Source organism: Tamandua tetradactyla, chromosome 1, assembly GCF_023851605.1.
Source record: "Tamandua tetradactyla isolate mTamTet1 chromosome 1, mTamTet1.pri, whole genome shotgun sequence".
Lineage (NCBI taxonomy): Eukaryota > Metazoa > Chordata > Mammalia > Pilosa > Myrmecophagidae > Tamandua > Tamandua tetradactyla.
Genome location: NC_135327.1, coordinates 60,357,311 through 60,373,315, shown reverse-complemented (window position 1 = coordinate 60,373,315; position 16,005 = coordinate 60,357,311). Strand labels below are relative to the sequence as shown.

General features: G+C 55.7%; 1 protein-coding gene across 3 annotated transcripts; it reads right to left on the bottom strand.

The window, feature by feature from the left end:
• Positions 1-4,991: 4,991 nt before the first annotated feature.
• On the bottom strand, positions 4,992-14,100 carry OGFR (opioid growth factor receptor). Of its 3 annotated transcripts, XM_077117256.1 has the most exons (8): positions 13,611-14,100; positions 12,688-12,910; positions 10,159-10,227; positions 9,368-9,446; positions 8,446-8,524; positions 7,518-7,584; positions 6,813-6,961; positions 4,992-6,165 (listed from the first exon to the last, which is right to left on the bottom strand). In XM_077117256.1, exons 2-8 carry the CDS (start codon positions 12,880-12,882, stop codon positions 5,190-5,192), a joined length of 1,614 nt encoding a protein of 537 aa, XP_076973371.1. In that variant the 5' UTR covers positions 12,883-12,910; positions 13,611-14,100; the 3' UTR covers positions 4,992-5,189. The 3 variants fall into 3 exon arrangements, with proteins under 3 accessions (XP_076973371.1, XP_076973365.1, XP_076973382.1); XM_077117250.1 differs by lacking the exon at positions 13,611-14,100 and having other exon boundaries at positions 12,688-12,973; XM_077117267.1 differs by lacking the exons at positions 8,446-8,524; positions 9,368-9,446; positions 10,159-10,227; positions 12,688-12,910; positions 13,611-14,100 and adding an exon at positions 8,148-8,349.
• Positions 14,101-16,005: the final 1,905 nt, after the last annotated feature.

The window sequence follows — 16,005 nt, the reverse complement described above, 5'->3', positions numbered from 1 at the left end:
AGGGCTGCGGGGAGCTGCCATGAGAACCCGGTTACAGGAGTCCCGGTCCTCTAGAGGAATTCAGGAAGCCACGCGTGCACGGGGGGGGGGGGGGGGGGGGCAGCACACTGCTCAGGAGAAACCTGAGAGGCACCGAGGCTTCCACGTGGGCTCAGCTCCCGTGTGAGGCTGGCTGAGGACCGAGCGGAGCCCCAGCACAGGCTCAGTTCACAGCTGCTGGGACAGTGTTTGTTTTTAAGCTCCTGGCATTCAGCACTAGCTGGCTACAGGCTGGGGGCACCAAGACTTTGGGCATCACACGTGACAAGGGTTACGGTCTTTGCAAAAATAGTTTGGAAACATCGCTAAACAAACAGACTACTGTAGCATTCAACAATAAACTAACCACAAACAGCAAACCTCAGGGGAAGAGAGAATCTGATCTCCAGAGTGAACACATAATAATATTCAAATGTCCGGATTTTAACAAAAGATCACAAGGCATAGAAAGACACAGGAAAGGATGGCCTATCCAAAGGATTTTTGGATGGCCTATCCAAAAGAAAGGGACTGAAAGCATCCCAGAGGAAGTCCAGATGCTGGAATTACTACTTAAAATGTTAAGTCAACTCTCCCAAATATGCTCAACGAGCTAAAAGAAAACATGGATAAGGAAATAGAGAAAATCAGAAAAATGATATATGAACAAAAAGAATTAATTATAAAAAGGAACCAAACAGAAATGCTGGTGTTGACAAGTAGAATAACTGAGATATATAAAAAACAATCACAAAAGGATTCAGCAGCAGACGTGAGCGTGCAGAAGAAAGAATTGGCAAACTGAAAGATAGGACAGTTGAAACTGCCAGTATGAGGAGCAGAGAGAATAAAGAGGGCGCACAGGTAGTTCAGTGGTAGAACGTTCACCTGCCATGCGGGAGAGCCGGGTCCGAGTCCTGGCCATGCACCATAAAGTCACTGCACAGCGCCTAAGGGACCTGGTCATGCCACCACATGCGCCAACACAGGCATTACGGGAGTCCCAGAGAGAGGGAGAGAAAGGGCAGAAGGAACATCTGAGAGAATAATGGCTAAAAACCTCCTACATTTGATGAAAACCATGAACATTCAAGAACTCAACAAACGCCAAAGAAATCCACATTGAGACATTACAATCAAAATGCCAAATGGCAAAGTCAAAGAGAGAAACCTGGATGCATTGAGAGAAGCGGCTCGCCATGAACAAGGAGCCTCGATGAGTGTAACAGCCAATTTCGCAGCTGGTGCTGGAAAGCAGTGGGATGGCACCTTTAGAGTGTGCAAAGGAAAACATAGTCAACCAAGAATTCTACATCCAGTGAAATGAAGGAGAAATTAAGACGTCCCCAGAGAAACAAAAGCTGAGAGAGTTGTTGTCATCTGAACTGTCCTACAAGAAATGCTAAAGGGGGTGGGCCGCGGTGGCTCAGCGGGCAAAGTGCTTGCCTGCTATGCCGGAGGACCTCGGTTCGATTCCCGGCCCCAGCCCATGTAACAAAAACGGAGAAACAGAATACAAGAAAATGTTTCCCTTTCTTCCTTCCTTCCTTCCTTCTATCCTTCCTACCTTCTCTCTGTCTTTCCTTTAAAAAAAAAAAAAAAAAAAAAAAAAAAGAAATGCTAAAGGGAAGTGTCAGATTGAAAGGAAAGGACACTGCTCAGCAACTTGAATTCATCAGAAGAAATAAAGATCTCAGGTAAAGGTGTGAATGCCAGGACTGTTGTACTGTTACCTGAAATTGCACGTTTGATCTCTCACATGTTTAAAAATACAAATATGAAAGATAAATATAAATCTATATTTATGGGGCACACAACGTATAAAGATGCAATTTGTGGAAGAAGGAAGTCCTGCTTTGTTAGCTACTACTTCAGTACAAATGGATCAGACTTTCCAATCAAAAGGTAGACTTGGCAGAATGGACTAAAAAGCATGATCAAACTACATGGTGTTTACAGGATATTCACCTTAAACCAAAGACATTAATGGGTTGGAAGTGGAAAGAAAGAAGAAATATTCCATGCAAATACTAACCAAGAGAGCTGGGATGGTTTTACTAATAGCAGACAAAACAGACTTTAAGTAAAAAGCTTTACAAGAGACAAAGAAGGACATTATATATTGATAAAGGGTCAACTGATCAAGAAGCTATAACAATTTACACACATCTAACAGCGGAGCTCCAAATTTATGGTGTGGACTTTACCGACTGGAGAAATGCAGCTCTACCACCACAGTCGGAGCCCTCGGGACACCACTCCCAGTGATGAAGAGAACACTGAGACCGAAGCTCAGAAAGGGAAGACAGGACACACAAATATGCCTGCCAGCTAAGTCTACAGCACTCCGCCCAACAACAGCAGAACACATTCTTCTCTAGTGCACATGGGCCATTCTCCAGGATAGATTACGTTAGGTGACAAAACAAGCATCACTGAATTTACAAAGATTGAAATCATGCAGTCTCTCCTCTGATCACAATAGAATGAATCTAGAAATCACTAATGGATGGTGAGGGGAAAACTGGATTTTCATGTGCACAAGAATGAAGTTGGACCCCTGTCTCACACCATGTACAAAATTTAACTCAACATGGATCAACTCCCTAAATAGAAGAGCTAAAACCACAAAAGTCTTAGAAGATCACAAAGGGGCAAACCTTCATGACCTGAGATTTGGCAATGGATTTTTAGATACGATGCAATTCACCTATGATAAATATGTTTGTGTATCAAAGGATGTTACGAAGAAAGTGAAAAAAAAAATCTACAGATTGGGAAAAAATAGTTGCAAATCATATATTTGATAAGGGTTTAATATCAGGATATATAAATAATTCCTACAACTCAACAATAACAACAACAAAAACAATTTATGGGCAAAGGAGTGGAATAGGTATCTCTCCAAAAAAGATGTACAAATGACCAGTAAGCACAGGAAAAGATACTCAACATCATTAGTTATTAGGGAAATGCAAATAAAAACTACAACGGTGGTATACGGGTGGCTCAGTGTTAGAATTCTTGTCTGGCATGCCGGAGACCCAGGTTCAATTCCCAGAGCCTGCACATGCTGGAAAAACAAAACAAAACAAATCTACAATGAGATACCACTTCAACAACCCCCCCCCACCCAGGAGGGCTATTATTAAAAACAAGGCAAACAAGTATTGGCAAAGATGTGGAGAAACTGAAGCCCTCATTCGTTGCTGGGAGGAATTTCAATGGTGAAACTGGTGTGGAAAATAGGTGACTCCTCAAAAAGTTAAATCTATGTTTCATGTGAACTGGCCATTCCACTTCTAGCTATATACCCCAAATAATTGAAAACAGGGATTCAGACTGTTATTTGTATGTGAGTGTGCATAATGGCATTATCTGCAATTGCCAAAAGGTTAGAAACAACCCAAGTGTTTATCAACGGATGAATGGATACAATTGTGGTCTGTCTATACAATGGAATATCATTTGACCATAAAATGGAATGGAGTTCTGATACATATGACAGAGCGGATGAACCTTGAAACATGTTAAGTGAAACAAGCCAGACCCTAAAAAACCTATCTTATGTGACTGCACTTCTGTGAAATGGCTAGAATAAGCACATTCCTAATGACAGGAAATAGCGGGCCCAGGGGGCCAGGGGAGGACGATGGGGAATTAGTGCTTAAGGGGTTAGGATTTCTGTTTGGGGTGATGGAAAGATTGTGATAACGGATGGTGGCAAGGGCAGCACAACACTGTAAATGCAATTAACGTCATGAATTGTACACTAAAATGTGGTTAAAATGGTAAGTTGTATGTATGTTCTCACTATATATTTTTTAAAGAGTAAAGAAACGGGACGTGTTCCTCTAATCTCTCAAGATGGGGTGGCAGAGGCTACTTGTCTTCCCCCTGGTAGAGGTTGGGGGCAGCTCCCTCAGGCACAGCCATGCCCTCCCAAGGATGGAGGAGCACCCCTCACCCCCAGCCTAAACACACCTGAGGAGATGGGCTTAGGAGGCGGCAGAGGGCAGGGCAGGGGCAGGCCACGTGCTGGCCAGAGTGCTTTTGCTGGCCAAGGGCACACCTGGTACCCGGACCCAGCTCGGCCTTCCGGTCAGAAAGTGGGCTCTTGGGAGGCCCTTGGAAAATACTCTCCCTGAGAAGAGCTGTCCCCTGCGCCCCACCCCCCCAGGGAGGACCAACAATGCCCAACTGGGTCACGCAGGCTGCACAGCCCATGTGTCCCAGGGCCATGGGGGTAGGGGACTGCTGCAGGACCCCCCCAGAGCCCCACTTCACTGGCACTTGCCTCCAAGACAGAACCAAAGTGTCGTCCACCTGCTCAGAAACTCCCTGGGTGAATGGGAGGGTGGGCCTCCGAGGGCTCATGCTTGAAAGACCCTCCCTCAGAGGCCCTACAGAAGCTCACCCAGCCACGTGGGAAGACATCAGGGAGGGAGTGGGGCTAGAGGGTGGGGGGCAGCACTTCGGTGAGCAGGAGGGGCCAGCGCAAGGGTTGGTGTGCTTGCGGGTGAGGGGCAGGACCCAGGGCTGTAGAGAGCCCTGCCAGAGGCACCCCCAAACCCCTCCCCCCATACACTGGGCATCTGTGGTGACAGCACACCCATCCCCAGACCCTTCCTGAACTGCGACAAAAGCAGCCCAGAGCACAACTGCCCGGTCTCCTGGGGCACGGGATGAGGTAGCAGTGTTGATGTAAACCATGTGCTGGGAGGGGGCCATGTGCCTGGGCACTGACCACAGGAGGGGCACCACCGGGAGGCGCCCCGGGGTGCTTTCCCAGGCTAGTCTGAACCCAGAGGGTGAGTGTACCACCCGAGGAACACCCACTTCCAAAACCAGCCACGGGCCACTGAGCAAGGTCCCCTTTCACACCCCCAGAGTCAAAGCCAAAGAAGTTTATTCAGAAAAGGCCTTCGCCCCAGACTAAGAAAACGAGCCCCTCCCTCCCCTCCCCACCCCCACCTCCGACCAATTTACAAAGATGGAAAAGCCCGAGAGCGCCAGGTTCAGGTGAGGGTCTCAGGATCATCCTTGACCGTCAGAGGGGAGCGGCATCCGGCCCTGGCAGAGGTGACACCGCGGGGCGGCCTCACCGCCAACCCACTCACCAGGCAGGAGACCCGAGTCGCGGTGCCGACCCCCCGCCCCGCGCCCCCCCTTCAAGACTCTCTGGTTCCGGTGGGAGAGGCCGTCCGGCTCCCCTCCATCCCGGGTCCTGCGGAGGCCGGGACCTCCTCGCGGGCCCCGCTCCCCTCTATCCCGGGTCCTGCGGACGCCGGAGCCTCCTCGAGGGTCCCGCTCCCCTCCATCCCGGGTCCTACGGACGCCGGGCCCTCCTCGCGGGCCCCGCTCTCGCTCTCCCCAGCCTCAGGGCGCCCCGACGGGGCAGGAAGCCAGGCAGGGATCGGCTCTGGAGCGTCCATCTTCCTTCGCTTCCTCACGTCGTCGGCCGCTTTGGCGCCCCCGGGCTCGGGGCCGGGCAGCTCATCCTCCTCCGTGCCCGCCCGGAGGCTGCCTTGGCCGAGGGCACACTCCTCCAGGTTTAGGGCGATCTTCTCCACTTCCGAGGCGCTCGGGGCACGCGGCTCCCCCGGGCCCTGCTCCCGCCGGTTCACCTCGAGCTTCCGCTTCTTGCTCTCCTTAGGGCTCGAGGGCTCCTGGACCTGTTCCCCGGCGAACCCCGCCTCCTGGGGCCTCCCACTCGGCGGCTGGGACTCCGTGGCCACACCGTCCCCACCTCCGTCCCTCCCCGGCCCGCAGGTCCGACCCTGAGGACCACCAGTCTCTTCGAGGGGGGCCTTGGGGCCCTCCTTCACCTCCGCCGACCCCGGGGCCACAGGCGCGCGCAGAGGGGGGCGCGGCCGGAACGCGCGCAGCTTATCGTGGGGTCCCCAGACGAAGTGGCGGCGGGGCCGGAAGTGCTCCCAGGCGAAGTGCACGAGCTCGCGGCGCTGGCGCCGGCAGCGCACGGCGAACACGAAGTAGTCCAGGGCGCTCTGGCGCACGCCGGGCAGCTGCCGCCGCACCAGCGCCTCCTCCAAGAAGAAGCGCGCCAGCGGCGCCTGGAAGCGCTCGCAGCCCAGCTCACCCAGCGACTTAAGAATGCGCGTGATGCGGAGGTTGTTGTGGCTGTGCCTGGGAGGCGCAGAGTGGGAGGAGCCAGTCAGAGCCACCCCTCTGGGTCCGCCCCTCCAGGAGCCCGCTGTCCACAGGCAAGCCACACTGGCCCTGCACCCACACTCCTACCCCCTCTGCCCCCCACGCCGAGGACACTTACTAGGGCCTGCCCCAGCCCTGGTCCAGGACAGGACAGCACATGGGGAATCCTGAGGCTCACCCAGAAGGGGGCCTCTAGGCCCTGGGGCGCTGGGTTTCTTGGCCACCTCCCCACTCCCAGCTGTGGGGAGAAGCCTGGCTACAGGAGGGGGAGGGGTCTTGAGAGCACAGGCCCCACGGTAGGATTTCCCAGTTCCCAAGTCAGGGGGTGGTCATGCTCCCTCCCTCACCCAGTGTTTCTCAGCTGGGGGCTAAAGCTTCCGGGCCAGGGGACTTGTTTAACAAGCCCCCAGATGCTGTGGTTATTAGGCCAGGGATGGGGCACGGGCCATGCAGAGGGGCCACAGCCCAGGAGCAAACCTGCTGCTGCGGCTCTCTGAAGCTTACTGTGCCCACCCGCTCCCCAGCACCCCTGGAGACCCTCCCTCCTGGGAGGGCCCCACCCCCGCCTCTGCTTTCACCTCTGCCCTGACGAACACTGGGGTCTGCCCTGGGCTGGGGCTCACCAGTTCAGGTTCTGGAAGCGCCTCTGGTAGTTCGGTGCTCGGCGCACTTTGCCTGTGTCCCTGTCCTCAAGCTCGATCCCGTAGAAGCCTAGCATCAGCTCGTAGGCCTGGATAAACCGCTCCATCACTTCCCGGGAGCTTTTAAATGCCTGGAAAATAGCCCAGGGGACTCAGGTGGCCACTGCTGGGAGTGTCTGTCCCCAGCAAGCAGCAGCCAGGGCTGGACACCAGCCCTGGTCCCCAATTTATGCAGAGAAGCCACTCTGGGAAGGGCCAGGCCTGGCCTCACTGACTGTAGGGCAAAGGGCAAAGGGCAAGGGAAAGCGCTCCCAGCCTGCAGGGCCTGAGGCTTCTGCTTTATCCACCCCGGGCCCCCCAGGAAGAGCTGTAGGGACCAGACCAGTGAAAGAGGCCCTCCAGCCACTCCCTCCCTCAAGAGGCAGCCTCTAGACCCCTGCTCTGGCCAAACCAGAGGTGACAGGGCATGGGTCCCCTGCATTCTAATTCTGCTCATGGCCTCGGACCCAGACTCCCCAACTTGGGGCAAATGGCCTCAACAAGTCAGATGATTCTAGAAGCCCATGGGACCAGGAGGCAAAGGCCACTTGGTGGGGTGAGGGATTAAGCTGGGGCTCTTTCTGCTCCTTTTACAACTGGGAGTACACAGGAAGCTTCCAAAGAGAAATGGCCCTCCCCACCACTCACCTCGACCTCCCTGAGTGTGAGAGGCTTGGCGTGCCAGTTCACCCCTGGCTCCCGTAGAGGAAACAGCCTGTCAGAGAGAGCCAGGCCAGTGAGTCCATAGACCCAGTCAGCTCAGCCCCTCACTCACTGTGTGACCTCAGCCAAACCACTGCCCTCTCTGGACTCAGGTCTCAATTCCAGAAGAGAGGGCTGCTGGGACAAACACTTATCATGGCCTCTTACATTTCACGTGATTTCAAGGGTAAGGGAGGGGAGAGCAATGGGTGGGCGAGCTGGGCCTTTAGCTTAAAGGATGAACTGCCTGGGCGGCTGGGCAGGAAGGGTCTGCTAGCCCCAGGTAGTTTTCTTGACGCTTCATTCCTCCCTCCCTCATATCATCACTACAGGACGTCAGAACCTGCTCCTGGAGTGCTGTGCACTCCGCCTGCGGAATGGGGGACATGGCATTTCTGGGGTGGTATGGAAGCTCTGAGAGGTAGTTCTGCCCATGAGTCCCACCCCATGTGATGCTAGGCCCCTGTCACCACAGGCTTGGCTGCATACGCTCAGCCCTCAGCTGCATCTCTGGGGCTGCAGACCCTGACAGCGTCCCCCTTGCTCTCTCCTCCATCAGCCCCGAGAGCTGCATACCCGCCTCCAGGAGGCCAGGGGCCACCTGGTCCAGCAGGGAAGAACGTCTGCAGCTTCCACTGCCCCCAAGTCCAATTTCCAGTCCCACTCACAGCAGCCATGTACAACTAAACAGGCCACAGACTGCAGCACATGGCCTCACGGCCACCAGCCCTGCAGAGCCAGTGACAAGGACACAGGCCCTCTGGTGATTTAGACATTGGTTTCTGGAAAAGAGCGGGTGTACAACATAAGAACCAGCACAGCCCTGGGCCATGCTCCTGCCTGGTGCCCCCACCTGCCCGGGCCCAAAGCTCACCACTGGATGTAGGAGTGGTTGTCCTCCAGGAGGTCATAGTCGTCCTTCCAGTTCTGGAGAATATCCTCAATGAAAGAGCCTGGAAGTCCATGGACAAGTCAGGCCTGGAGGTGCCCCCGGGTGCTCAGGGCAATGAGGTGTTCCCGAAAACTGCCCTTTCCTTGCCCCTTTCCATCCCCTCCCCCAGGGTTTCTTGTGGACCTTCAGGGTTCCTGACACCCAGCAGCCTCCAAAGCATTGCAGCTCTCGTTATTTTAATCCACCAGCTGGACAGCCGGCCCCCCAGCCCCTCCTGGCTGTCGAGGGCAGACCCGGAAGAGAGGGCAATGGTGATAGGCGAGCTGGGGAGTCCCTCTGGAGAAGGGCCCCTGGCCCCTAAGTTGTCTGGTGCTGCTGACAGGCCTCAGGGCACCCCCCAAGTCACAGGCGTTTGCTGTGGGACTCCATCCTCAAGCATAACCTCCAGCGCACAAAACCGTGGGCTTGGCGCGCTGTGTCTGCAAAGGGCCAAGAGAAAAGAGTTTCGACTTTCCGGCCGCTTGGTGCCAGATGTAGTCATGCAGCAGCTCTGCCCTCACAATGTAAAGATTTTTGGTTTTTGTCCAGCCACTTAAAAATGCATGAACCCTTCTTAGCTTGCTGGTTCACATGCAGCTGCTTCCTGCCACGCTGCCTCGAGCCTAAATACCCTCTGGCCCTTTGAGGGAAAAGCTTGCTGGCCACTGGTCTAGTGCTCGAGACACTGGGCTGGGAACCCAGAGTCCCCCAGGTGGCCTCAAGAGGGCACCGCAGAGCTAGTTGAAGGCCACCGTCCCAACGTGGGGTGCAACCCAAACCAGGGTGCCCAGTGCACCCAGCCTGGCAGGGGAAGGGGGCGCACAGCGTCCAGGCACAGAGAGGATGCCACAAGGCAGGAGCATACCATTGGGCAGGAACCGGATCTCGTTCTTGTAGAAGCTCAGGTTGGGCATGTCCCCGTTGCAGTCTCGTTCCACCAGGTCCTGCAGAGAAACACCATGGGGCGCACGCAGTGCTCCAGACAGCCGGAAGGCTCCTCACTGCGTGGGCAAGGACTGTCTTCCCCAAGGACAGTGGCGCCTCTGAGCACCAGCACCCCCACCACCCTCCAGCCAGCTTGCCTGGGACACATTGGACCGGCAGGCAGGGCAGATGTTTGGGCCCCTGCACTGGAGAGGTCAGCCACCTGGGGACTGCTGTGGGACCCTACCCCTGCAGCTGGTGCTGCCCCCAACCATGGCAGATGAGCGGGGACCTGAGCCCCCCAGGCCTGTGCTCATGACAACCCCTCTGGCCTCCTGCAAGGGTACCACAGAAACTCCTATCTGGCCCTAGGGACTAATGCTATGGTTCCAGAACCCAGGGACATTCATGTCTGAGAACTGGAGGTTTGGGACATATTTTCCAGCTGGCCTTATCTAGGTGGAGGGTGAGAAGGCTTTGTGTCTCCAGGTAGGCTGCAGGGAAGGAGGTGTCGAGGGGGGAGCGCTGAAGAGGGGGAAGCTGAGGAGGAGGGATGGAGAGGGAGTATGCCAAGGAGGCGTAGCCAAGGTCGGGGTTCCCAAGGAGGGAGATGAGGCAGTGGGGAGCTGAAGAAGGGGTGTACTGAGGAGAGGGATGAAGCGAGAGTGTGCAAAAGAGGGGGAGTAAGGAGGGGGGAGCCGAAGTGGGGGGAGCTGAGGAAGGGACACATACCGGGTAGTGGTGCCGGTAGCGACACATGTCCCGCATGGCCCTCCAGTTTCGGAAGCCCATTACCCTGTACTGGGAAGAGGTGAGAGATGGAGTCAGCCCCCACAGAACACCCTTCCTACGCCTCCCCCAACCCCCTGTAAGCCTCATCGAGGTGAGGGCAGCCAGGACCTGGGCCCCCCACCAATAATTTGTCTGTCACTGGACACCCTCCGCTTCTTCTTCCCTTGGCAATATTTTTGGGGGTCCCCAGCAGGCATATTTAGACTCTTAGAGTGTACCCCAACACCCTGCACAGAAGCAGAGGGTGCTGCAGCAAAGGCCCAGCCATCCTTCCATGCCTGGTTCCACCCTGCCACCCTAGCCCCTGAGCACCGCAGAGCTACTGTCCCGTCAAGCAGCCAGACCCTCAGGAGTCAGGGGTGGCCTGGGCCAGGTGGATGAGCAAACTCCTAATGGGGTCCCAACCCCAGCCCCATCCCCCCGCCAACTGAGGTCCCACCCAAGTTCCAGCTGCCTGGGTTCTGGCAGGAGAGGTCCTGCTCCGCCTGGTTTCACTTCTGCCCTCTTATATTTAGCCAACCCTCCCTTCCATTTCCCCTACAGGCATCCCCCCACTGTCCTATGCTTCCCCACTGCTCCATGCTATAACTCAGCCCCAGACTGTGTGTCCCCAAGGGCAGTGACTTCACTGTATGTACCCAGGAGGGGACCCAGATGACTCTAGACAGATGAATGAATGAATTAATAATTGAATGAATGAATGAATGAATGAGCGAGATCTGGGAGCCAACATTCCTAACCCCACCCTCACTGACAGATGATGGCAGAGAGACTGTGGCTTCTTCAGGATCCCCAAGGCTGACCCAGGTTTCACCTGAGCAGGTGCCAGAGGCTCCTCACTACCCCCCATCCCCTCCAGCCCCCAAACCTGCAGGCCAGGCATCCCAAGCCCAGGAAAGGATTAGAGGTAACTGGTGGAGTGGGTGCTGGGGCAAATGCAGCTCGTCCCACCTTGCTCCGAGGCTGGGCATGGTGGGCATGGGATACCACTGAGACTGCAGAGGGGACCGGGAGGGCCCCAGCAGATCCGCCCAGCTCCTCAGCAGCAGCTCGTGGTGATGGCAGACCCCAGAAGGAGCACTGGGGGGAGCAGGGGCCAGGCCTGCTCCCAGGGCCCCTTGGCCATGGTCCCAGCTGCTCTCACTACCTCCAAACTCCTCCCCAGCCCAAGGCCAGTGGATGACATGGGAACTGGGCAGAAGCAGGCTGTACCTTCCCCCCCGCAGCATTAGCTTCCGTTTCTTCTCCTGCCAGGGCCAGCCCAGGGTCCCCTCACTGGGCCAGTTCATGAGGGTCAACAGCCCAGGTCAGAACAGGGTCGGGTGCACCTCCCCACCCCCATGGCAAATGCCCAGGATAGCAATGAGTAGCTTTGTGGGCCCAGGGTGGGGCAGCTCAGGAGGATAACATGTAGCATAGGAGTGTAGCTCATGGGCACCGTCCAAGGGACAGAGCTGGGATCCATGCCCCACAGCTTTCAGCCCTGCAGAGAGGGCAGCAGGAACCACCAAGGTCTGGGGTCATTCTCACCAAACCCCCCAAGACCAACCCAGGAACCTGAGACCCAGCAGGAGAGTTCACCCCAAACGTAACACGATCTGGAACTCGTCAATCCAGTCCCAGTTCCAGGACACCTGTCACCCAAAAGCAGCTTGGGAACACAGTGGAGGCTGCCACTCCAGCCTCCACGACACATGACACCTGGGCCAGGCATACACAGCACCAAACTGCAGCACCCAGGGAGTGCTACCAAACAGCCAGTGGTAACAAGTAACCGCTGGTGGCAACAAATAACTTCTGGTAACAAAATAACCAGCCCTGCCAGCCCTGCCAGCCCTGCTACCCCACATGTCACTTCAGTGTGGTCTCCAGCTCTGACTTCCAAAATGGCAGGGAACTGAGCCCAGCTCCAGGGGCCCGTGCTGGCACCCAGTGGGGTGCAGCAGGGGTGGGGGTGGGGGTACATGGTGGAGGCGAGCAGGAGCAGGCTAGGGTGGTGGCCCAGGCCGGAGTGGGAGACAGAGCCAACAGGCCTGGAGGTGGCACCGGGTGGAAGGTCAGCGTCCAGGCGGTTCCTGAGGACCTGTTATTCCGGGAGGGTGGGCCTCAGGGTGGCCCCGGATCGCCGCACAAGGGCCTTTCGGGCTAACTGCCGGGGGGAACCGTGGGCTCAGGGGCTGAGCTCCGGCCCAAGGCGCTCCCGGGGGACCACAGGGGAAAGGAAAAGGTCGGCCCCAAAGCCTGGTGTCCTGAGGGGGCGCTGCCTCGGACAGGGGGCGGCGCTTCTCCCAGGGCAGGGCCAGCGCCGAGGCCGCGGCTGGCTCCCCCGCGGGCTGCGCTCGGGGGCCGGGGACACGCGGCGACCTGGAGCCAGTCCCTGAGGTCGAGGCGGCCCGGGTGCAGGACGAGGGCCCCGGGCCGGAGGGGCGCAGGGAGCCGCTGAGGAGGGGTGGGCGCCCGGGGCTGCACCTGGAGGGCGCGGGGCCTCGCGGGCTCCTCCTCGTCCTCGCCTTCGTCGTCGTCGTCGTCCTCCTCCTCCTCCTCGTCCTCGCCGGCGTCCGCGTCCCCCGGGGCGGCGGCGTCCCCGTCCTCGTCCTCCCCTCTCGGGGCCTCGGCGTCCTCCTCGTCCTCCTCCCAAGTGGAGTCGCAGTCCAGGTCGTCCATGCTCGAGCGGCCGGGCCGGGGAAGGAGCCTCAGCGCCGGGCGGCGGAAGCGAAAGTGAAAGAGGAGGAAGCGCGGGGGTGGGGCGGGGGAGCGGCGGGGGAGGGCCGGGCGGGGCGGAGTGGAGGGGATGGGAGGAGGGGGAGGGCGGGACTAGGCGGCTGATCCTTGTGTCCAGAGGACGCCCCCGGAGGCGCCCCTGGAGGATGCCCCCCTCACGTGATGCCCCCCGCCCCCCGCCCCGTGAGGGTGCGCTGGAGGACTGTCGCCATGGCGACCCGACTCCACGCTGCGGTACGCCCTTGGCGCAGAACTGACCCTTGGGAAGGGAGGTCGTGGGGCTCCAGCGGCTTCCTGTGCTCTCTCTCCACTCCAGCAGCCCGGGAAGCACCTTCCTCCGCTCAGGCTTGGGGGCCCAGGCTTCGGAGAGGAAGGCGCTTGCGGGGTTTTAGTGGCAGGAAGGGCCCGCGATTGACGGAGGTGTGGATGTGCCCCTGGGCCCTGGGAGTCCCAGGGGCTATGGAGTGGGGTGGGCTTCCGGAAGCCTGCACAGCCCTCTGGGAGAGTCGATTCCCCCCTCCCCAGAACACCCCTCCTGGGTGGCTCCCCAAGTGCCAGGGCAACAGACACCTGTCAGCGGTGAGTCTTGGCAGGAAGGTTCTCTCCAGGCCAGGCCAGGCACTGTAACCCTCTGCAGATGCTCCCGGCTCCTGAGCAGGGATTCCACTCACCTTTCCACACCGGCCTGTGGCAGGTGTCAGCACCTGGCTGGGCGTGTCACCTCAGTGGCCAGTGTGTGATGGTGTCCTGTGGCTGCAGTACCTGGCACCCTTCACCCACAGTCCCAGGACAGAGAGCAGGACCCAGGGCCATTCAGTCATAGGGCACCTTTGCCCACTGAGCACAAACTTAAGGAGCTAAGAGAATGCCTTTCTCTATCTCATGGTTTTTGTCAGGTAGGAGTCTGGGCACGGCCAGCTGGGTCACCTGCTCAGGGTTTCCCCAGCTGCAGTGCAGGTGTCGGCTGGGCTGTAGGCTTAGCAGGGCATTATTTAGGGAGCGACTGGCTTCCGAGCCCCCTCAGCTTGTTGGCAAAGTTTATCTCCTAATGGGTGCAAGACCCCTTTCCCGCTAGCGGGAGGCTGGGGCCCACTGCCAGCTCCATGGCCTCCTGCAGTCCACCTGGCCCCCACCCCAGACAGCTCACAGAGTTTCTTCCTCAAGAACAGCAGGAGAGTCTCCTAGGATATGTCATAATCTGGGAGCGACACCTCATCACCTTTGTCACTGGAGAAGCCGATCACAGGGGAGGGAACTCTACAGTTCCCAACATGAGGCAGGGATTATTGGGGTCATGCTCTGAGCTGTCTGCCACCTGACCCCAGTTAAATGCCTTCTCAAGGCAGCCAGATGTGGCTGTTCTCTTCCCAATGCTGGCAGATTCCAGGCAACTGAAAACCACTCTCTGCTCACTCCCCATCACTGTGGGTCCCTCACTATCACCTGCACATCAGGATGTGCATTGGGGGGCCACAGGGACTCCAGCAGAGGGGTGACCAAGCCCTTGAAAATAATGCCAGGAGTGGCTCCTTCAGGTACCTGCCTCAAACATCAGATAGACGCACAGCTAACTGGCCAGGAGGCCAGGCTGGGCTCCAGGAGAATTAACTCAGGGAGAGAGCTGTTTCCACGCCCCCAGGGAGGCATCCCTGAGGAATGCTCCCTGGAATGCTCCCTGCTGCTTAAGGGCCCTCTGGGTTCTTGCAGCTTCTAAAATGCAAATGCATAAAAAGTAATGATAAACCTATGATTTTAGGCATACAATGCACAATGATATAATTTGTAAGAAGTATAACAAAAGGTGGGAGGACAGAAGGAACAGTTTAAGTGTATGCTACTGCAGTTTAGGATGTTAAATGTAAGCCTCATGGTAACCACAAAGACAATCTTTGAAAAATATATAGAGGAAGAAATGAGAAGGGACTCAAAATGGTACAAGAAACCAAATAAATATGAAGGTAGGCATGGATGAGACAAAAAAGGTATAAGACAAAGACCAAATAGCAGAAGCAAGCAGGTATTACCAGTAGTTCTTGAGATGTAAATGGATTAAACTTTCCATTCAAAATGCAGAGATTGGCAGAATAAACAAAGAAGCAAGACTCAACCATATGCTAAATTACAAGAGACTCACCTTAAATTAAAAAACATAAGTAGATTGAAAGTGAAAGGATGAAAAATATACACCATGCAAATACCAAAAGAAAGCTGGGGTAGCTATACTAGTATCAGTTAAAGTAGACTTTAAATTAAAAAAAACTGTTATAGGGATGTGCTGGTTTGAATCTGTTGTGTATCCCAGAAAAGCCAAGTTCTATAATCCTCATTAAGTATTGCTAGGTGGAATCTTTTTTATTGTTTCCTTGGAGATGTGACACACCCAATTCTGGATGGTAACTTTTGATTACATGGTTTCCATGGAGATCGCTACTCATGCAAGGTGGGGTTGCTTACTGGAGCCCTTTAAGAGGTGGAACTGTTTTGGAAAGAGCCATGGGAGCCCATGCAGCCAGAGACCTTTGGAGATGAAGAATGCCCCCAGAGGAGCTTCATGAAACACGAAGCCTGGAGAGAAAGCTAGCAGATGTCGCCATGTTCGCCATGTGCCTTTCCAGTTGAGAGAGAAACCCTAAACGTCAGTGGCCTTCTTGAATCATGGTATCTTTCTCTGGATACATTAAATTGGACTTTTCTATAATCTTGTTTTAATTTGGACATTTTCACAGCCTTAAAACATGCAAACTTGCAATTAATAAATTTTCCCTTTGAAGCCATTCTGTTTCTGCTCTATTGCATTATGGCAGCTAGCAAACTAGAACAAGGGACAGAGGCCACTAAATACTGATAAAGAGGTCAATTCAATGAGAAGACATAATCATAAATATACATGCACCTAACAAAAGAGCCCCAAAATATCTGAAGCTAATATTGACAGATTCGAAGGGAGAAATAGTTCTACATCTGAATGTGGTTAAAACAGGAAATTTTAGGTTATGTACACTATAAGAATAAAAATTGAAAAACACAGAACTGCACAAACCGTGAACCCTAATGTAAAACTATGGA